At 40.9% G+C, this 23,365-nt stretch overlaps 4 protein-coding genes across 4 annotated transcripts; 3 read left to right on the top strand and 1 right to left on the bottom strand.

The window, feature by feature from the left end:
- Positions 1–5,031: 5,031 nt before the first annotated feature.
- MELLADRAFT_91175 (uncharacterized protein) lies at positions 5,032–7,094 on the top strand (the record flags this gene model as incomplete). Its single annotated transcript, XM_007414048.1, has 10 exons — positions 5,032–5,057; positions 5,131–5,155; positions 5,230–5,244; positions 5,312–5,385; positions 5,459–5,756; positions 5,830–6,209; positions 6,295–6,375; positions 6,479–6,531; positions 6,594–7,009; positions 7,068–7,094. The coding sequence occupies 10 exons, from the start codon at positions 5,032–5,034 to the stop codon at positions 7,092–7,094; spliced, it is 1,395 nt and encodes a 464-aa protein (XP_007414110.1).
- Positions 7,095–8,453: 1,359 nt separating this feature from the next.
- Positions 8,454–9,464, top strand: MELLADRAFT_109931 (uncharacterized protein; the record flags this gene model as incomplete). The annotated part of the gene is made up of 3 exons (XM_007414049.1): positions 8,454–8,500; positions 8,804–8,906; positions 8,982–9,464. The coding sequence occupies 3 exons, from the start codon at positions 8,454–8,456 to the stop codon at positions 9,462–9,464; spliced, it is 633 nt and encodes a 210-aa protein (XP_007414111.1).
- Positions 9,465–15,692: 6,228 nt separating this feature from the next.
- Positions 15,693–18,350, top strand: MELLADRAFT_117507 (family 69 glycosyltransferase; the record flags this gene model as incomplete). The annotated part of the gene is made up of 6 exons (XM_007414050.1): positions 15,693–15,985; positions 16,126–16,907; positions 17,032–17,159; positions 17,269–17,576; positions 17,661–17,847; positions 17,920–18,350. The coding sequence occupies 6 exons, from the start codon at positions 15,710–15,712 to the stop codon at positions 18,051–18,053; spliced, it is 1,815 nt and encodes a 604-aa protein (XP_007414112.1).
- Positions 18,351–20,932: 2,582 nt separating this feature from the next.
- Positions 20,933–22,022, bottom strand: MELLADRAFT_53349 (uncharacterized protein; the record flags this gene model as incomplete). Its single annotated transcript, XM_007413952.1, has 3 exons — positions 20,933–21,437; positions 21,508–21,631; positions 21,713–22,022. The coding sequence occupies 3 exons, from the start codon at positions 22,020–22,022 to the stop codon at positions 20,933–20,935; spliced, it is 939 nt and encodes a 312-aa protein (XP_007414014.1).
- Positions 22,023–23,365: the final 1,343 nt, after the last annotated feature.

Raw genomic sequence — 23,365 nt, 5'->3', positions numbered from 1 at the left:
TTTGGTTCTTATGCCTCAGGGCCAGTTGCACTAGAAATTCATTCATTTTTTTTTGAAAAAAATGGGTGCCTTCCTTACCTAACTAAGTCACTCTTGGCAAGCAAGCCTGCAAGAGAGGGACTTATATCTTATCCACAAAATTTGACACAGGAGCCAGAAAACTTTGGCTGGAGACTTTTCCCAACCACTACATCTCAATATCTCACAAATAAATTACCTGTTGCACTAAGAAAAGTTTTGCTCATTGGCTTTTTCTACACATGATGCCAATGGTACCTTCAAATTGTTCCATTCTGATCAGGAAAGTGTCAAGCAAGAGACTTGAAAAACACTTTTCTGTAACATTCCTGGTTAAAGATCTGTGAGATTCTCAAAGTTTGAAGCATAATACATCTGCAGAGATAGAGGAAAACCAAGAATGAATCAGATGTGCATGTGGGGAAGAAGCAGATGACCAAGACTTGTGTTTGTACAAGAGGGTATTTACTTGTAAGGTATCGTAGGTTGGTACGAGTATTAACCATGTGGAATCTGTGAAAGGGGCGTGACACCCAGGCAAAGGAGGCCGTGGAATCGCAGACCTCTCTGGAATGAGGTGCAACAAGGACCAGCAGCAAGACAGATTCCCCAACGAACCCATTGTGCCATCATCCGAGGGGGTTCAATCCGCTGCCTGTCCCAAAGTCCTGTTGCGTTAGAACTCATTCCGTTCATCACAAAAAAGTGTTCGTTAAGAATCCAAAAATCAGAATCCTTAAAAAATCATAAATACAGTTTATTTTTCTTTTCAGTAGCAGCAATTAGTTCCATTATTTTTTTGTTATTTTTCGTTATTATCAAACAAATTTTTCTTTTTTTCCGCCCACCACCCTTTTTAGTCAAACTATGGGTTAAGTTTCATGTGGAGCACTGTCAGCAATAATTATTTAAAAAATTTGTTATTTTCTTTATCAAAATGTGTTACTTTTTCTATTTTTTCATACTTACGGGGGGGGGGGCTCTCCAGTGGAGATGCTCAGCGCCAAGCTTGGCCACCCGCATGTACTCCCAGCTCTATCTTTCTCTCAGGCGCACCGCACCCTCGGACCGAAAGTTTCTGCAATCTAGGCCCCTAGCCTATCACGCGTAACACACCGGCCTCCTTTGCCAAAGCGCCCATAAAACAAGAACGAGAGGCAATCGGGACAACCCTGACAGTACTGTCAGGCCACTGACAGTCAGGCCTTTCAGTGACCTGTCCCTCACCCGTGAAAGCCAGCATGATTATTTCAAACTTGCTTTCCACCACGTCACATCCCTGATAAAAGCTTGGTGAGACCTTTAATCACCAGTGTGACATGCCCTGTGTTATCGTCCTCTATCCTCATCTCAGTTTCCCTCTGGTCTAATCCGTCAATGACCACCTCTGTTTCACCACCTCACCCCACATCGACTGCAACCGCGATGCCTTCAAAAGACCCACGTCATTTCGGATCTCACTTTCACCGCATCAACAAACTTTCCCAGCTTACACAGCAAGGCGGGTTTCACCTATTCTGATCTTGCGAGTAGTCAAAAACGTGTCAGGTTTCATTTGTGGAAGATGTAATGGGACTCCTGAGTTTTTTTACCTACAACAGGTAGAGCTGAAAGATTATGTAGAGAAGGAGTATTAAATCTATTAATTAAGATTCCATTAGATTCAAAAATCAGAAAAAGTTGTGATTTTGGTCAAGATCGGTTACAACAATCTCCTGGGTGTTTATCCACTCAAGATTATTAAACTTTGGATTGAGTGAAGGCTAAGATTTCTAGTCTTGAATGAAAAGAAACATCTCAAGAAACGTCTCAACCTTCATGATATCAAGATCTTATGGGGGAAATGAGAGATCTTCGTGAGTGGATGACGACAAACGAAAGAACGATATGTACAAAACGGTTGGTGCTTTCTTCTTTGCTTGCATGAATTCAAGAGTTGTGACCAATTCACCTCCCTTTTCAAAAACACCAACAGCTCGAAAGAACATAAAGATTGAGACACTTCTTGAACTTCTCAATGTCTTGAGTGTTTAAAAAATGGATAATTTGTCATGACTTTGTCAATGTGTAGAATCTATCAATTCTATCACTCGTCACAACCAAGCAATGTAATATGAACAGTTAATTGATCTTCTGCAAACATGCAAAGAACAAAAGATCAAGCAAACAAGATGGTGACTTCATTGCTTATCTGAACTTTGAGATGTAAAACAATTGCCTGAGGGTACAATCAAATTCTGTCCTTGTGGGTTATCTTGCTCCAATCAAAGTGGTCAATTTGAGTGAGACTTCAGACCTAACACAAGAATTAATGAAGCTCTTTCTTCTGATTCTCTTAGTGAGGTTTGAGTTTGTTTAGAGTGTTTACCATATAGATTGTTTGTTTTCTTTATTCCGGTGAGTAGTAAAGATTCCAGGGTTGGAATGAGTGAAATGTTTGGATGATTTTTACCAGGAGTGTCTTTTGTCTGTTAAGGGGATGACCACAGTAAAGACAGGGGATGCGACAGGTGGCGGGTGACCTTTTGGTAATGGGTTATGACCCATGATTACTCAGGATGAGCCCCGGGCAGTCGGGCTCGGGGACCGGCCAGAACGACCCACCGAGCAAAATCTAAGAGCCCTGCCCGGCTTCCGAGCCGAACCCGCCTCGACGGGGACTCTTCCCCGGACACGTAGACCGGTCCCCGCCACCAAGAAAACGGTGCCCTACCGATATGTCGGTTCTCCGTCAAGTCCCCGCGAGTTCTCGATTGGACTGACCTTTTCCTGGAAATATTTCAACATGAAAAGCTTGATTGGTGAAGTGCCCGCTGCTACCCATGGCTGATCATGCATGTATAAAGGCAGAACCTATAGCTGTGATTGAATGATGTCCATCTATTCAGTTTCATCTCCTCACCTTTCCCTCACCTATCGATCATGATTCTTTTGTCATCTCGATTTCTAACTCTTTATCGTTTTTATTATCTTGATATTTAATTCTTTATTGTTTTTATTATCTCAATTCGTAACTCTCTTTGAACACTGTTAATCGCTTCCTTGTATGTATCAACTGCTTGTTCACCCATCCTTGCTTGAATATGTATCATAACTGTTCATAATCTATGTACGGTTTCTCGGTTCTCCGAGAAAAATCGGGGATCTTGATACCTCAGGCCGGACCCCAATCCGACGGACCCGGGTCGGTGTTGGGGCTCTCAGAGCTCTAGCCCGGCTACCGTATCGACGGTACGGTAGACCGGGGATCTCCGCCTCCGCCGGAGCCGGGGCTCATCCTGAATGATTACAGTAGTTAAAGTCTACTCTGTGCTACACCTGACTACGGGCGGCCCCGGGGCTGGCCCCGGGCCCAATTGTCAGGCATTTCTGATTTTTATTTTTTTTGGCGTGGATTCAAAAAAAACCCATGTACAAGGGTCAAGTAGTGGTTGGAAACTTTCTATACCCGCTATACGTGATGTGACTTTGTTACATTGTTTCCTGCTCTTTTTCTTGTCATTTCCTTAAAATTTCTTCTTGATCCTTTTGTTTACTTTATTTTTTTTCTCTACTTGTTTTTGTCTTGGCTTTTGTTAGAATGACCTTGTGAATGAGTGTGAACTTTCAAAATGAGGTTCATGATTGTGTAGGAATTCTTGAAAGTGAACAATAGCCCAAATATACATCATTGGAGGTTGAGAGATTAAAAGTGAGGGCAAACCAATATGGTTTGAGAACATGGTTGGGTTAATGAAGATTAACAAAGAAAGGATGTTATACACTACCATCAGAGTATCAAAAAGCTTCTCAAGGCAACTTGTGATACATATGCAAAGCTTGCATCACACCTTGGTCAAACACTTCTCCCTACAATCTACCCTGCTGGTAAGCCCGTTGGGTCTACCACAGGACCACTGACACATAGCTGGCCCTGGTCTGTGTAAGTACACATTGTCACGGACACTTAAGACTATAAGTACCTAGCTTGAGACCTTAAGTACTTGACTTAAGACCTTAAGTACTTGACTTAAGACCTTAAGTACTTGACTTAAGATTGTAAGTACTTGGCTTAAGACCGTAAGTACTTGGCTCGAGACCTTAAGTACTTGGCTTAGGACCTTATGTACCTAACCCAAGGGGCTTAAGTGCCTAGCTTATGCTTGGGCCCAAATGTTGACCATCTAGTGAAAAAAAAAAATTATCAATGCCTCAGATGGTCCCAAGGAGATATAGATAGATTACACTTACTCTCCTTAATGTACTTGTCTAGTTATCAACTTAAAAGGTAGTCATTGAGGTAGTCATTTTTGATCTCAAAAACAAGATTTCATTTGGCTGGTCGGAAGGTAGTACAAAGTAGACGTTAACTACTGTACATGGTTTGTGAGGGGCCTGACAGTCAGGTGTCAGTGTCAGGGCATGACAGTCACGGCTCTCCCGGTGGCTGCGACCTCTGCATAAAACTGATTCCATGAGATATAGCGGGTGGAAAAAGTCTCCAGCCAAAAGAATTTGGCTCTTGTGCCAAATTTAGTGGATAAGATATCAAGTCCTATCAAGTCCCTCTCTCGCAGGCTCGCTCGCCGAGAGGGACTTACAAACTCAAGTTCAATCCTGTTCATGTTCGCAACAAGAGTGGACACAGATCATGATGGCATCGGAACATCCCGTGCTATGTATGTACTCAATCAGGATCAGCTGAACCCTCCAACGTAGACTGGCCAGAAAATCAAGCTAAAAGGATCTGCTGCATTGCTATATATTTACTGATAAACGCGCCCTCCCGCTCCCAACTATCAATGATATATGAATCTTGATAAGTTCACTTGAGATATTATCATGATCCATAGCTAGCTATCAAGATTCTAAATAGGTGGACATCAATCGATTAAACAGATCAATCAGACGCCTTTACTCAGCTTAAATCTATCACTATCATCCTGATCAAGATTCAAGACTTCTCGTCTATCCTCGGGCACCTCTTCGTTTTCTTCTACTATTTCAACACTTCCTAAGTTGTATAACGAAGGGATGTCTCCAATTGTTGATATAATATTGTAAGGAGTTTTGCTCTTCAATCATCGTTGACAGAAATTCATGACTTAAAGCTTTCTTTGAATCATCTTATAGAACCGTGATAGGAAGCATCTCGCAAGTCAGTTGAGAACATCTCCTTCCATGCTCGATATCATGCCCAAATCTTATTCACCCTTTTTCGAAACTTGATAGGTTTTCTTATTATCAGTACGTCTACTCGAAACTCGGCTATGTTATTCTTCATCTTGATACGGTCTGATTGTATGATTAATAGCTAGCAGGCTACATTCTCGCCCGAAGAAAAATCATCACACCTAATTCAAGAGCCAGCTTCAATGAAGCTAACAAGTAGATAGCTTCTCCTTTTGATAGATCAGACTGGTCCAATGAATAAAAATCTAACATATTAATCTCCTTACAGTTGCTTCTTCACTCCCGCATTCGTGTTCCAAAAAATCGCCTACAGTTTAACAACTGATCAGCTCGTCAAACTTTATGTTGTCGTAGTGGCCTTTGTTTTCATCACAATTGTTTCGGCTGTGCTAGCTTATATACCAGGTCGAATATTTCGATTAGCATCGTCTGATCGAAAATTCTGTATCGCGGTTTCAATGTTTATGAATAGCAACTCATTGCCTATAGCTATTGCAACCAGCATGTTAGCTGGCATGGGAAGCACAGGTGGATTTGAATGGGGCCCGACGGACGATCAAGACAAGGTAGTTAATTTTGTTTCTGAAAATCACGAATGCAATCTTACTAACAAAGGGTTTCTATGCGTTGTATTTGCAGCAAATGGCTAGAACCTTGAGTTACTTTGTACTATTTAGTAGCTTTGGATTAGTTCTTCGCTGGAGTTATGGAGTTAGACTGTTAGCGGTATCAACTGAAGAAAAGAGAGTCAAGACTGAGGCGCCAAAATCCCGACAGGCGTGGGGTTCTTTGAAATTTTGCGGAACCAACAAAGACAAAGTCGATTGTAAAATGAATCATCACGTTCCTGAGGTCGGCTTACATGTGGTTATTGACAATGAAATACAAATTATCTCATATTGTCCGCCTGATCCGAAACTCAAAGATGGACATGGAAAATGGAAAACATTGTCTTTGAAGATAATTAATATTATCGTTACCCCAGCGAAGATCATTCATCGATTCATGACTCCCACCTTGTAAGTTTTCACTCAAGCATCAAAGGGGAAGGAGGGAAGTTGTGAGAAAATTGTAAACCGAACTGATTTTTGGTCTTCCATCCAGATACTCTACTATCCTCTCCTTTCTGGTCGTGTGCATACCACCATTGCAAACCGCCTTGATGGGGTTCAAACCTCTACGAGGGTGAGCTCAATTTCTATCTGCGTGCGATAAGGCTCTACAAACCGTCGTTGATTAATTATTCATCCTTTCTTTAACATTTCTCACAAACCCATGCGCAAAACAGTGCATTCAACTTTGCCGGAAATGTGGCTGTGCCACTGACACTTGTGGTCTTAGGTGCGTGAACAGTGTCGACGGTTTAGTGCTACTCGACTCTGACCAATATTACACAATCACAGGTGCTTACTTTAATAAAGAACGACCTAGTGAGAAGCAATGTGAAATTAAGAAATCAGCAACAGTCGGAGCAGAAAAGTCAGAAGATTCTGCAGAGCAGACTTCAGACCCTTCACTCGAGTCACAAATCCCTGAACGAACTTCCAAGGTCTCTGAACCAACTTCCAAGGTCTCTGACCGTACCATCATGATCATTGCAATCGTTGCTCGTCAATTCCTTGCGCCTCTCGTTTTCATCCCACTTCTTTACTTCATTCCAAGAGCCCTTCCACCACCTTTGAGAGAAGACATGAACGGAAATGTTCTGGACGACCCTTGTTTTATTCTAGTGATGGCTTTACTCATTGGAGCACCTCCAGCAATTACCTTGGTACAGATGACTAATACAAATCGATTCCCCGTGGGATCACTTGCTCATGTACAACAAGAGATTAGAAATCATAGAATTCAACACTTAATCTCAAGAACATTGTTAGGTTCGTATGTTTTTGTCACACCGATAGTTACAATCCTTGTTACGATGGCAGCGGTATTTATCGTAAAAGCCAATGCTTAAGGATACATTTGGTTGCGTTTTATTTTTGGCGTTTCTGTTTCAAAAAATCCGTTGAAATCAAAAAAATGCTGTGCAAAAAATGCTGTTTGGCAGTGGTTACAGTACCCAAAAAAGCTCCATCCCTGTCCCAAAAGGAGTTTTTTTAGACGTACAATTGTTATGAAATTACACACTATTTGTATATAACGAGTCTTTATGTTGAACACCAGGAATATGCAAAACTAAAAAAATGATCAAAAAAAGTATACAACAATCCAGGATGACAAGCTAGGTTTTTGTGGTGCAAAGAAAGCAAAGGTAGAGCAGTGGATATCTCAGACTCTATGCCTGAGAAGACCAAGGCATATGAAATAAGCTACTTGATTGAACTACATATAGTGACAGGTGAAATGAAATTGTTGTAGAAAACCAAAAAACAGAAAATTCAAAATGGCAAGTGTTTAAAACCAAAAGAGTCTGAGAACCATCTAAATAGTATAATGAACCAATAAAGTCTACTTCCATCTTCTGCAATTTCCTACTCTGGTCCACTCTAACTTGGTTGGTCATTTGTGATTTTTGGTTAGATGATCAAAGGCTTTGTCTGAAAGTGAAATTTTCTCCATCAGATTCTCTGATACCTACTTCTTGTAACAGATGCATCAATGATAAGTTGCCATTTCATTGTCATCTACTATTTTAGAGCATTTGTTTATGTTGTGATCACCTGCACATCAAGCACACGGAGGTTTGTTTTTGCACCAATTCTGTGTATGACCAATTTTCCAACATTTGCAACATCAACATGGTTGTTGATGATGTTCTTGACCTGTGATTACGGTTCCTACATAAATAAAATAACCCCCCCTTTTTCTAATTTATCCGCTGATTCTTAAGTAAACAACTATTGATCTGTGTTTTTGCCAAGAACGGAGTGGCTAACCGTCTAGCTAATGTCACTAAATAGTTATCAACATTGTCATGCATGAGATGTAGAATTTCTGTTTGATTGTCTGGTGTAAAACTTGTGGGAACTCCATGTAGTAGGACCAGAAGTCTATAGTGGCTCTCAAACCTGACCCAGTTTCAAAAAACCCGGTCGCCCCAGTTGAATTTTTGGCTGGGAGCTGTCAACAAATGTCAACTTGATACACAAAGTTACTGCCAAAAACAACTGGGTCAACTGGGTTTTTTGAAAACTGGGACAGGTTTGAGAGCCACTGATGTATTGGGAAATGCTGTTGAATCATTATCTATTAGATGAGTCCATTGATGCTTGTTTTGTATAAGGAATCTAGCTTCAGAACTCCAGCCTGTAAAGAATATAATGTATTTTGAGCCTAGTTTTGCTGCACCTTTAACCCAAACTGGTTTGTTACAACCCTGGGCCAGCAACGCAGCTGTTACGCGCTGCGTTGCTGGTGTGTTGCGCTTTTTACGGGCCGCACCGTCGCGCAGCTTCAACATGTATGTTGCGGTCCGGACCGACACGTAACAAGATCCCTGAATTTGGGGTTTTTTTATGACCGCAACAATACATGTTGCGGTACGGCGCACATCCGCAAAGATACGGACGTTGCGGCTGTTACGGGCCGGGTTTTTTTTCCTAAGCCATATTTCCCGATTAGGCGAATCTTCCCTTCTTTTCATATCTCAAATCTGATCAATATCAATTAGTCTCAATCGATACGACACTATGCATTGGTTCCGTCCCAACAGGGGCAAGCCAGGGAGCGAGTGGCTTGACCGGTGTGAGGACTTGATCCTTCCGATTCAGAAGGTGAGGTTTTTTTCTTCATATCCGTTTTTTCTCTTACCTCCTTGTTGATATTGTCTGGTTTTCTTCAAATATTAGATACCTCATCAGGTTCATACGCTCGCCAGTTTAAAGAAATCACCATCTTTCTTTGTCATACTACCCACCAACCACAACATGTCGGAGAGTTCCCAAGCGAGCGAATCCAAAACAATTTCTACTAGACCTATACGAACCAGAAGGCCAGTTATCAATCCATCAATGGTTTCTCCCATGCCCGACTCACGCCGCCAATTGAGCTTGGACCAACCTGTAACCTTGAAAACCAAACGCAAAGACCCCAGTTATAATCGCAACGATGAGGACGCCGACTCTGACGGCTCGATCATGAGTAGTCACCCGGATGGACAGAAGCGCAAGAACAATCGAAAGACACCAAGCAATTCATCCCAGTCCAAGTCTCAACCAAAGAGGAAGAAGAAAGTGATATCCGATGTTGAATTGGATGACGACGAGGTAACTATTAGTATCACATTCCATTCATTTCAACATGTATATTTAACTTACTCACTTACGGTATAACTTGAAATACCACCAGGTCCAGTCTCAACCTCGCAGGAAGAAGAAGAAGAAAGTCCAATCCGACGTATTGGATGAGGATGAGGTATGTCTCAAATTCGTATGTATTTATCCAAATGACAGCTTACCATTATGACTACCGTCAAGAACATATCTTCAAATGTAACAAAAACCATGCTAAGAGCCGACTCCGATGTTGAGATCACTGGAATCATTGAGCGACCTCGTTGCAAGATCGAGACGGGTAACAGTGAATGTGACAAACTTAGGGCCTACTACGACACACCATTTCATGGGCCAGGTGATGTCAGTTTTGATTTTGTTACCTCGCTTATCTTTCACCTATTTACTTCTAACTTTGTGTTATGTTGTCAGGATGTATCAAAACCACCGCTATCGTATCCATGCCGATTCTGTAAGAAGGATCGAAAGGACCCCATCCGAGTCAGCTACAGCAACATGACAGGTATGTTGCGGGCTCACCGTGATGGATCTACCCAATCAGGACGTTCGGATGTTGGATGCCCGGGGCGCGTTAAAGCTAAACGAGAGTGTAAGGAACTTGGTATACCCATGTCGGTTGCAGAGCGACGCCAGGCAGACAGCAAGAAGTCCGGTCAAAGCCTTGACGGGTTTGTCATCACCACTCCCGGCGTCAAGTTCAACAACGAGACTTTCAACCAATTGGCTTGCGCATGGTTGATACGACACGCGCTCCCATGGTCTCGAGTCGAAGACCCCATTCTTTGAACTATGGTAGGCTATCTTCGACGTGAGGCAAAGCTCTATGGTCGCAAGTGGGCAGCTACAGAGGCCAAACATATCAATATGTCTTTGAAAGCGAATGTTTTCAATGAACTCCAGGCATGTTTTTTACGCGCACTTGACATCCTCAAATCATCTAGAACTGACATCAGTTTGTTTTCTTTACAGCAACTGACTTCACGCTTTAACCTGGTCCATGATGCGTGGACTAGTAAAGGTAACCGTCATGGCTTCATAGGCGCTTCAGTGACGTTCATCGATCCGAACTGGAACTACCACGTCCGGCATGTAGCCCTGAAGGTGGTTGCCTGGCACCATCACGGTCCCTGGCTAGCTGAGCCTATTGTCAACTTACTGGTGAAGCGTGATATATTCCATAAGATAAGAATTTTACTTTATTGTTATGTATCTTATATGTCTCATGTTTTGATATTCATCGCATACTGACACTTATTAATCGTTATCATATATTACATTCTATGCCAGACTACAGATTCCGGTTCCAACAACAAGACGATGGCTACTGAAATGCATTGACAATTTTCCTTACAACCTTCAAAAACCAACGGTATCCAGTATAAATGGAACCCCAAGAATATGCATGTATTCTGTTTTTGCCATAAGTTGGCCTTGATTGTGAATGCAGGTCTAGCCGAGCTAGGCGTGAAAGCACCACCTCCTGCAAAGGTCAAATCAGCAGCCCGGGGTCAATTTCCAACAATCGGTACTATTGCAGAAGAAGACGAGAGCACTGAAGACAATGACGAGATTACTGAACGTGACGTTGATGAGTTGGAGGAGCCCACATCAGCTGAAGAGGTGGCCACCGCAATCGAGGACGAACATGATTGGGACGTTGCTGATGCTGAGGACAAAATTGCACCAGCAGTTTTATTGGAGGAAGAGGTAGCTCCAACGCATCGGAGGGAAGCTAACCATGTAGACTTCATCCTACGCAAGGTATACTTTTGTTTCTTTTGTGTTGATTCTTTCATTATGTATCATTCATCACAGACTATCAACTTTGCATATCTCTGATTTGTTTACAGCTCGACTTTATCATTTGTCGTATAACTCGCTCTTCCTCTTGGCGTAAGGAATTCGAGCGAGTAAGTGCAAAGCACGATTTCTCAGGCTCACTTATTGCTGGATACGGTATTCGGTGGAACGTCAAATACGAAAGCAGACACAAGGCCTGGCTTGCAAGATCGGCACGTATTCTATTCATTCCTTTTCTGTCGGACTTGCATTGCACTGACATCTTATCTACACAGGTTATTGACCAAATGTGTAAAGAAGATATCAATCGAGTGCTTGCAGTTGGACGACGCCCGCGTAAGAATGGCAAGCCTTACGGGTATTTCCACCAGCTCGAAATCACGACTGCTGAGTGGGCTCAGGTCCGAAAAATTAATGTAGAACTTGAGGTAAGTGATTTATCTATTGATCACTTCAATTAAGCATAACTGTTGAAGACCCTTCCTTGTTTCTGTAGATGTTTCTGCAAACTACCCTCAAGATGGAAGGCGACGGCCCCACCGGCTGTATGGTAATCCCGGAGTATGTCGAGCTTCGACATAAGTTACAGGAAAAGATTGCAGTGCTAAGTACATCAGATGCAGTTTATCCAATGTTGGCAAAGATGTTGGCTAAAACACAAGAATACCTTGATGAGGCACTCGAATGTGAAACTCTTGTCATCGCCACCATCCTCCATCCCTTCTTCCGAATGAAATTCTTTATCAAGTGGTTTGGAGGAAAGCTCGCTGCAATCCCTATGAAAGCCGAATGTACTTTACGCCGAATTTTTTCTGATTACGAAGTTACTTCACCTTGCCAACGCCCAGGCCCTGCACATGATGATTCTGGTGATCCTTCTGATGTTACTCGGCCTGCTAATCAACCAAAGATCTTTCATGACAACACCGACGACGAAGAGGATGAGCCAACTGATACAATTGATAACTCATTAGAGAATTATTTGTGGATGTCTGACAAGATGCGTCAGAAAGATTATGATCTATCTGACCCTAAGGCGGGCCTTTTATGGTGGTCTGTAAGTGAAATTCTTTACAATGATATCTAACGCTTGATCCTGGCTACACTCCATGTTTAAACAAATCGCTCTTGTTTGTAGCATCACGAAAAGGACTACCGAGTGTTATCCATCATGGCCCGCGATTACCTGGCCACGACTGGATCATCATGTGCTGCTGAACGTATTTTCTCATGTGCTGCTGACATCTGTGCCAGCGATCGCGGCAGTCTTCTAGCACGCACAATTGAGGCCCTCGTTTCGAGCCAATTGTGGTTAAGGGAGGGTGTCTTGTTAGGGGAGGATTTCGCTGATCTTGCTGCTGTTTTGAAAGCGTTCAATGTCAAACTTGATTGAATGCATGTTTGGAGATAGTAACTAGTTACAAGTTTAGCTTAGGGATGTTGAAAATATGAATATGTTCTTCGGCTTTTAACAAAATTTGATATTTTTCTCTTCTCTACAATTTTTTGCGCTGTTGCGTTTTTTTGCACCGGTTACGCTGCGTTGCGCGACGGGCGAGCCGACGCGCAACCAGCCCTCCTAAATTCATGTTACGGTGCCGAGAGCAACGCAACACAATTTGTAGCCCGTATGCTGCGTTTTGCGGAGCAACGCAGCGCCATACGCCCATGTTGCGCTGCGCTGCGTTGCTGGCCCAGGGTTGTTTGTTATCTAGATTCATGTTTAAAGATTGTAATACTGTATTTGTCTTGTCCCTGATTTCAGCCTGAGATAAATCTGCCAATGGAGAGACTTTTGGTTGAGTATGTATTACAAAGCTGCCTGATATAAATTCATCAATCACTTGTTTCTGTGGAAGAGTAGTTGTATTTGAAATTGGAATTTTAGTTCCCTTATGTCTTTTATTTACAACATTTGCCCATTGATGTGTAGGTTGACTTTGCATGGATGTAATAACAATTGGTGGAGGAGATGTCATTGGAGTTGGTTTTGAGCTTGAACTTTTGATTATCTTCTCTAAGATATTGAGGAATTTTCTGATTTTTGGTTGTGTCCTGAAGTATAGTCATTAGCGGTGTACAAACCTACAACCCAACATGAAAACCCATGAAAAAAACCCATGAAAACCCAACTTCTTTATGGGTTTTTTTCATGGGTTTTTTTCATGGGTTGCCCTGGAAAGGTTTGAATGCCCCAACTCCCATCACAACCTAAAGAGTCACACTGACAGGCCACACGCAGCTCTAGTCATCACTTGAGGCCTTAACTTTACTCCACAATGAGTCCACATCTCTCTTTTGGCATCCACCTCAACCATGACTCCATCCACTAGCCCCAGTTTCCTTCCAAATTCGAATTTTAGTTTTAAAAGTCAAAAGTCTCATCTCTTTTTGTTTGAAATGAAACAATATCTTGTGCTTTTTCTGAAATAAAACGATCCCGTTTGAATTCGACTGAAAACAATATCTTACCTATAGAAGTATCCTCTCAAAGTCTTAGAAGTCAACTTAGCCATGTTCTTTTTGAATTGAAACAATATGTTTTTTCAATTGAAAACGATTTCTTAGTTTCCAAAGTCTCATCCAAAGTTTTGAAAGGCGACTCAGATCAGTTTTTGTTTGAAATAGAACGATCGATTGTGCTTGTTTTAAAATATAACGATTGCTTTTGAATTCTTCACATTGCAAATGACGAAACAAACCGAAGAGAGAGAAACTTTGAAATTGGAATACATCAGGTAGACAAGCAAGGTGTATTTGTTTTATGGAAGGATTTGGGTTATTTTGGGTGTGATGGTAATGAAGGGGAGGGGTTGGTTGAGTCTGTGTATATCAAGCTCATCTTTTTTTTCAACAAACGGGTGGTCAGATCTAGCCGATCTCAACCCATGAAAAAAAACCACAAAGAAGTTGGGTTTTCATGGGTTTTTTTCATGGGTTTTCATGTTGGGTTGTAGGTTTGTACACCGCTATTGAACCTTTGTTCTGAGTTTGATAATTCTGTTGATGTTTGCCATTCCCATATTTGTAATGGAGATGCTTTGCCTTTGTGTTTAGTAACCAGATAGCCAATAAAGTTGTATAAGCCTTGTTGAAATTTTGCTGCAACCATTGAGCTTCCCATTGAAGCCTTGCTGATGCTCATTCCTGTTGGGGGGGGAGGAGGAGAAATAGGAGGGGGGATTTGCAAAGGGCATATGACTGATGATTTGATGGCAAAGCAATGGTAACACTTAGATAATGTAATGGATGAGGTGTTCCATAGTGGCTGCACAATTTTTAACTGTAGTTGTTCAAAGTAGAAAACACCCCAAAAGGATTTTAAAAGGTTGTTTTGGAAAACCACAAAACGGGAGTTTTTCTTGTTGATAAGCTTCTTTTTGGATGTGGCAAATGTTCATCTTACCACTGATCATTGAAATCCAAATGAACAACTCAAAACTGGTGTGACTCAACTCACTGAAACATTTTTTCCATCCCAAACTCCAGGTCATTAAACAACTGGCCAAGACATCATCAATTGAATCATTGAATTACCACATAGTTCCTCACATTAACATTACCAGGGCTTTTTTTGAATTCAAGTCATTTTAATCATTTTAATCATTTCAAGTGAATCATTCAATTCAATTCAATTGATCCAACAACCAACCAAAAACATTTGTTTCTGGTTGTAATCCTTATCAAATCTAGAAGCATGCTCTGCACAACAGGAATTAGAGTCATTTTGATTCATCTTTCCTACAACTACACACCCAATTGACATAATTGACTTTTGCATGCAGGCTCACAGTGCAATGGAACAAAAGCATGTTTAATTGAAAAAAATTGAAATAACAAAAAAATTGTACATTAGAAAGTTGACAAAACATAAAGAAAATGAATGTGAGAAGAAATTTGAGAAAGATGCTACAGGAGAGATACAAAAGACACTTGCAAAGTAATAAAAAATCTATGTTATACATACCTAATACTGCAACACCTTCAGACTTCAGCTAAATAATGCTATCACTCAGTTTCTTTATGGGCGGTCTCCGCCGGCACCACTCTGGCCCCATGGGTTTCTTCCAGGTGCTGGATTTGGGCCTTGGCCTCATCTTTGGTTGGCAACTCCAATTTGGTGGTTTTCTGCATTTCGTTGAAGGTTCTTTCGCCATCAAATCAGTCAAAGTCTTGGTGTAAAACACGAAGAAAGTAGGTCCGATTCGCGGAAAGTAAGGGAAGTGTTCTGAAGAAATTTAATCACATCTATGATCTCTCTAAACTTGACAAGCCTGCGAGGGCTGACTGCGTGTTTGTTATGTGTACAAAGTTTAAAATCTCTCGCGAGTCGCGAGGCAAGGATGTGAGTAAACTGCATTTTATTTTACAGTGTTTTGAATTTACATGGTTTAGACAGTTTGTTTCACTTCGATCACTTTCACTTTCATCCTCATCTCATTCACACTTCTCGACCATTTCTTTTCAAACTTTCTCATTTCATCATGTCTCAAGCTCCACCTTCTCCAGCATTCGGCTCGTCATCATCCTCTAATCCATTTCCAGAAGAGACTCCACTGACAGTCAGAAGAAGACGACAATCTAACGCACCTAATTATCCAAGTCACGTTCGTACTAACTCAAGTGGAATGCCTATCGATCAAACTTTCAATTCAACCTTCATTTTAAATTATCTCAAGTCAAAATTGCCAGCTCTGGCTAGTTTGATGGTCGGGGTAATGGTGGGCTTGTTTTGTGCATCAATGTTGAGTGGTGGTGGTGTAAGTATAGTCTCACTGGATCTTGTTGGACAATTGTTTTCATTTAGAGAATTGAGTTTCTCAAAGAAATTCAATTGCAGTGAAGGGATCTTTAATCATGTTTTTTTTTCGGACTGGATTGTTTCCTTGTGTTCTTTTAGTCAGAATCTGCTCCAAGATGGCGTGGTGGGACAAGTGTACCCACTTGGACACATTCAAGGACAGCTCCACCTAAATTCTCTGTACCTAACCCATCACTCGAACAACGACTTCGAGTCTTTGAACTTCTCTCCACTCTTACCGGACATCACACTCGTACCTGTACAATGAAAGCTCAACGTGCTTATCGGCGGCAAGTCTATGAACGATACGAACCATTGATCGGTTACAACCCTCGTCATAAGCCTGCTAGTCCACTTCATCTATTACAACATATCCTTCCAGGTCGACCTCAACCTGAAGGAGAGTATGAAGGAATATCAGACGCAAAAGGTCATTCTAAGCTTAAGCTCAAAGCTCGTCGATCTCAAATTTCAGAACCTGGCTCCAAATCATCATCTTCTAACCCAGGTAACAAAGCTGTCCATCGAAAAGGTACTGGTCACAAATACTTCTTTGCAATCAATCTGTATAACTCCTTCGATGTGATTCCGGACCTTTTCTCAACAATGTTCAAGGTTTCTGCTATTCTTGGATTTCAAAATGTGTTTGTGTCGGTTTATGAGAATGGAAGTTCGGATCAGACCAAGGCCCTTCTAAGATTGTTTGATGGACTGAGTCGATCAGTAGGAATGCGTGTGGTGATTAGGACAAGTCTGAGAACTAGAGGAGCTTTTCACCATCGGATTGAGTATCTTGCTGAAGTTCGTAATGCTGCGTTAGCTCCTTTACAAGAATTAAGAGATTCAGAAGGTGAATTGTTTGATACAGTAATCTTTATGAAGTGAGTTGAATTAAAATCCTTCCTTTCTCCTTTCCAGCCTTTCCATCTCTCCTTGATCTGCAGAAATGTTTGTCTTTGTCAAAGTCTTCAAACTGATGTCGTCGCTGTTGGTTTTGTTTGCTAGTGATGTTTTGCCATGTACAGACGATTTACTCGAATTAATCTGGCAAAGCAGAAGGCAAAATGCCGGTATCACATGTGGTGCAGACTATATCTTTCACGATGAAATTGCACAGCCCGTCTTTTATGATAGTAAGGATCTTTTTGTTTATGTAACCATATTTTTTCATCAATCATAGGATTGTATCAAAATGTAAAATGACGGAACTAATTTTGATATTATTTGAATGAATCTTTCCAGATTGGGTAGCACGTGATATAAATGGAACTGCTTTAGAAAATGCACCCTTTGAGTCAATTTTCCGAGATCCACCTTCTCAACATCGATTTGAGCGACATTTACCTATTCAAGTTCAATCTTGCTGGAATGGAATCGCTATCTTAGATCCTGCACCTCTCTATGCTCATCCACGTGTTCGATTCCGTATGGCCAAACTCAGTGAAGGGGAATGTAGTGCTTCCGAATGTAGTTTGATTTGCAACGATTATTGGAACGCTGGATATGGAAGAATTGTGATGGTACCTAGGGTCAAATTGGCCTATGACAACGTATGTTGAAATCATATCTCCGTTGATTTATTTCCCTGGTATTTCATCCCAAAACTGAATTTGAGTGAAAACCGATGTTCACAGAAAGTTTGGAAGATTATCCATCCTGAACGAAAGAACTTGACGGTCATCAGAGGTTATACAAGATTAGGTGGTGCACCAGATGATCCAACGGCTGATCCACAAGATCGATCTTGGTTTGGTCCTCACGATCGACTATTTCGTCAAGAAGAAAGTGAAGCATTAGAGATGCAACCTGAACCTGACTATGGTAAGTTTTATTATTTTGTAATGATTTTTGATCAATTGCGTGATGGAGGACTAACCCCTGGTCTTGTAATAGTTTGGTGTTGGGGGTGGGATGGTGCAGGTGATATTGAAGGGCCAGATGTTGAACCGGTTTGGGAACCGACTAAGAATTTGACATTTGATCCTAGGATTGTACGCCATGATCGAAGTTTTGATTACCACTTCTGATTTCATGATTAAAAAAGGGCAAGAGAAAGGAAGGATCTCATTAACGGGCTGATGAGTTATGGGTGAGAGATTGGGTCTGAAAGCTTGAGATGAAGCAATAGGTGTATGATCTGGATAAGACTTTGGGATAAATAAATAGAATGGTCAATTGATAGAGATAGATTGAGTGAGCTATCCTATAGAAAGACTGAACGGACATAGTGCTCTTGTGATTTGTATCTTCTCCCTATCCAATTTCTCTAAGAAGACGACAATTATGATCTGCTTGAAAAAACAGAACGAATGCATTGAAAAACGAAAATACGGCAGGGTATGGAGGTACCCAGAAAGGTCTTGCAAAGGCACTGATCAGATTGAGATATGTTGACCAATTCATATTCCTCAAGACCATTTCTAGACCTCAGGTCTTAAGCTTCCTACCTATATGTATCTTTGACATATCGTTGAAAGTGTCTGAGTTTTTTGAAAACATTCTTGCTTCGACGGGACCCCGAGACAATAGGTTCCTCAACTATTTGAGTTTCGCAAAGTCCAGAAGAAGTATTGTGCCCAATGGAATTTTTAATTCTGGTAAAGCCTCACAGCTCGTCAAATAAATGTATTCAAATACACATTTTGGTGACATGACATACAAACTGTAACCGGCAGATTATCACCTCATATCACAGGGCTTCAAAGCTGACTTCACCGTGGCCCTACACATATAGTCTTAGGGCGCGTTCACTTAAGCAATTTCTGGTGAGAAATCACATTCTTAAAAATTTAAAGTATCTATTTGGTGGTGCATGTTTCATTTTTGCATCAAAATCTTTACAGAAAGTGATTTCTGGTCAGAAATTCCTTAAGTGAATGTGCCCTAAGGAGTACATCATACCTTACGTAGTTTCTTATATCTGTTTGGATCAAAGTAGAAAATGTACTCCATGAGTAACTGCATCAATGGGTGTGGTTTACACTCCAAAGAATCACAAAGCTCTAAAGAAAAATACATTTTTTTGTAACATGTTGAACTTATGTCAGCTCAAATCCCTGGTATATATCACTAAAAGGTTGTCATATGAGTGTCAGCAGCTACATTTTCTTTGAACGTATATTTGTTTGAATATATGCTCAACTCTATATTGTGAGGATAGCTTTGCCCTTTTTGATTACATCAAACAGGAACATTTGATCAGATTTTCCCTTCCTTTTCCATCTTATGGTATATACTAGACATTTTGAAAATGTTTGACAAGGAAAGGTGTTCTGTTAGCTTTTGTATCAATAACCTTGCCAGCTGATCCTGTGTATGTTTGGCTAGAGTGCCATATAGTATGAATAAAAACTTAATTTTTTGCTTGTACTTCTGGACATAAGCTGAGATATTACTACTATTCAGCAAATGTAGTCTACTGTGATTCTCAGTCTTAACTACACAGGCAAGGGCACATTGCCTTCCATTTGTGATAATTGCTGTGTGTGCCCAAGCGGGAGATCTAGAATGTACAAAGGCATGCCAATCCTGCAGCGCCTATCTTAAAAACAAAATGTTCCAAGCTACTCACAGGAGCCCTGTTGTCTGTTCCTCAGGTTGAGCAATCTTAGTTTCTTCCTTTTTCTTTTTTCCAGAGTTATGTGGTTTGCTCCCATGTTTCCTATTTCACTCATTTAGCTCATTTTCTTTTCACTATTGCTTTTGAATTTGGCAACTTAAGCTCTGTTTTGGATGCAGTTTCAGAGACAACATTGGTTGTGCTTCTCTTTTGTGGGGCATTTCACTAACTCTGTCTGATATGTGCATTCACATGGTCACTCAAAGACTATAAAAATGTTACCATTGCAAGAGTTTTTCCTTCCTTTCACATTAGCCTATCAACTAAATCCCAGTAACTCTTGCTCATCAGACCTTTCCATTAATTCAATTCAAATCCTTGTTCTGCACCTATTATCTATTCCTCCATTCTCCTATCTTGTTGTCTTACAATTCACTTTCATTGATTTTTGTTTTGCCGACAATTGGCATTGTTAACATTCCATCTATGTTTTTTGACATCTATTGGGTATTGAATTCTTGAATGCCACAGGCAACAGTAGATGAACTAATCACTCAACACCACAAGAATTCAGCCTTGCATGTGCATTCAAAACTTATATTGAGGACCCATTGTGCCTTGTAGTAAAATTGGGAATAACAGGGTTGAAAACCTTGGACAGGTTAAAAACTGGTCATATTTATCATACAGTCTTCAATTTTGTAATTAGGTTCAAGAATATTTCACCTGTTGTGGGCATGTCCGCATGTTCTCTGGTGTATATAAATTGTTCACAAGAGAACAGATATCAATGTTATCTGTATGCAAAATACTAATGACAAGAAGTACACAATTTCTTGAATGCAACTAATTACTTGGGAAGAATTATGAAAAAATTATAGTGTTACACCACAAAAAATCTACCACCTGAGTTGAGCAAGACTTGAGAAGAGAAAAAATAGATAATTTGCTATCCAATGGTGACTGATGTGTATATGCATGATGCCTTTTAGAATTAAAGGAAATATTGATGTATGCATGTATGCCATTATTGTGAAAGTGTTTATTACTTATGACACGACAGAAAACAAACAAAATGAAATAGAGTGAAAGGAAGATAATTGAGTTGTGACTTCGTGTAAAGAGACTTGCATATTAGACATGATTTTGACTTGGCCTGTGTGATTTGACAGATCAAGAGAAATGTGATGAGACATGAATGGTAAATTATGATTGGCATTGATGATACTTTGATGAGGGAATAATCCAAAGGTTCTATAGAGAAATAATTTTAGTCTGGCTTTAAACATAACCTTTGAAGAACAATTCGATAAAGTTCACAAACACATACCCGTGGATGGAGCCTTGTTATCTTTTCATTTTTGAAAGTACTATGGGCATTCCTATATCGATTATCACATCTTTCCAATGAAATCCGATTTGATAAGGTTCAAAATCCGGAAACCCTTTGCCATCTGCAAATCTTTTGACTCCATCCGAGGATACTAAGCTTCCTTCAGCTTTACGAATTCCAACTCGACCAGAAACATCAACGCCAAATTTCTTCCAAGTAGATGTACCCACACAACCTAACGTCACATCCCCTTCTTCAAGAGGTGGCTGCGCAAGTATGGTACAAATAGGCAACATATTGGTTTTGATTGGTACCCTTAACATTTCTGGACCAAAGAAGTGAAAGGTAGTTGAAAAGAATGGGATAGAGGCAAAGTTTGGTTGAAAGCAAGCATCTGCTCCATTTTTCGGACTAGCGAACGTGTAGGATTCGAGGGCATAAACTTTGATAGTCACTGAACCAGATGGCTCAGATATGAAGTCAAAATGTGCCAAATTTTTGGGGGTGTTCCAATTGGTTCTTCCTGTGTTCGTGAAGATCAAATCAGTAACCACATTCTCATGATAAGTCAATTACACAAGTTGGCTACTTGCCATTCAGTACCGATTGGAGCGAGGATACATATATGCGGGTGATCTGGGGCATGGAACCTCCGCCAAGTTCCTCTGGTACGTTGAAATTTCCAGGAATGTACATGAGTTCGTCATATGGACCTGAGGATATCCAATATATAAGCCCATGATATCTTTTAAATTATATTGATTTTTAAGAATAAAGGTAGAAGAGGAACAGACCAACGGGACTTGAAAAATATCGAACAATTTGCACCGTGCCCGCTCCACCTCGAAAGACACCAGGAGTATTTGCGAATTCACGAGACGACTGGTCGACAGGATCGAAGTGACCCGGACCAAATCGGTATTGACCAGGTTTAGGAGCTGCAGCGTCATCTTTTGGTTTACCAAACAATGAGAGCAAAAGCCACCATGCTTCACCGCGAAGTCGCCAACTTGGTGGAGCGAGCTGAAAGGGAATACGGAGGTCGGTTTTTTGCTCAGGTTCAACGAGCTCCGTGGTTTGACGTATGTTGAAAGTTTCGTGCATTTTTCTGATATAAGACAAAAAGCACAAAAAGAGTTGAGTCGGCATTCTGGAATATGTAGATGAGTGCAATACAATTGGCGCTATTTCTGAGGCTTGGAATAAGTCAGACAGAAGTACTGCCTAATAGCAGACACCCTGGGTAAATAATGAGGGGAATGAGAATGTACGAGGAAGTTCGTTAGCAACTTGACTCTACTCAACACCTGTGCTGATCAGTGTGTATACAAAGGGGCTATGTGAATGCACCTACAAACACCGTTAGAAATTGAGTGATGAATGACAATAAGCGCAATGGATGTCGGTGATAATCGAAAAACTCTGCTCTCTATCTCAGCTTGAATGGTATGTAAATGGAAGTGTCTCGAATGTGTGATAGAATTTTTAGCGCCTTAAAAAAGAAGAAACGTGAACCCAGAGTCTGGAAATAACTGTAAGAGTGTTGAAGATAAAAGAAGGTGAATGATTGGGGTGAACCAAATGAGACATAGACCAGGGAGTTTATTGGATCATGTAAAATCGATGGTGTCTGTTTGAATGGTCAATGACTGGTTTTTATTTGAAATACATAGATGTTGTCCTTCATGATATCAATTACATATCTCCGCCCAGTTAGGGAGTTCAAGCAGACATTTCTAGACATTTACATGAGCCGTTGTAAGAATCAATGGCACTTTTTTCGCCTTTTTTGGTGTACAGTCAAACCGGAAAAGCTTGCCACCAATTCCCCGCCAATTTGCTCGAGTTTTGCGGGCAAAATCGGTCAAGCTTTTCCGGTTTGACTGTATGTGTTACGCTCGATTCACAGGGGAGTATTGCCTGTCAGTTTTGTAAATTTGAACAACTGCACAGGTCATGTCACAACTTTTTCACATTAAAGGGTACTCAAGATTTGAGGAGTGGCCTCCAGAAGTGTCAAGAAGTGACATCCAGAAGTTTCTCGGACATGTTCTAACTTCTAGCTTCTGAATTCCATAAAAATCAACAAAGTCACACGCCGTCGCTCGCGACCCGAGCCCCGGAGTACTCCAAGGGCTGCAAAGCGTTTTAAGACCCGCCAAATCGGGGATCCCCGCGGTACATCCCGGCGGGTGGCTTACTTAAAGTATGCACACGTACATACTTTTTTTGGCGGGGAAAGAGAAAAAAAATACTTTTGGCCTCGGTCTTGTGATGTATAGAAGGATTTGAAGATGTTGCAACAGTTGTTATGCGCTTTTTCTCTTTTTATATCTCGCAGGACGTGTTATTTTGTTTAGCTCAGCATTTCATTTCAAGTTATGACGTCATGACGGTTATATTTCGCATTTTATGATTATGTTATCTTATATTTTGTTAGTATTTAG

The sequence above is a fragment of the Melampsora larici-populina genome, assembly GCF_000204055.1.
Source record: "Melampsora larici-populina 98AG31 unplaced genomic scaffold MELLAscaffold_40, whole genome shotgun sequence".
Lineage (NCBI taxonomy): Eukaryota > Fungi > Basidiomycota > Pucciniomycetes > Pucciniales > Melampsoraceae > Melampsora > Melampsora laricis-populina.
Note: the sequence above shows the minus strand (reverse complement) of the source record. Positions and strands in the feature narration are given on the sequence as shown.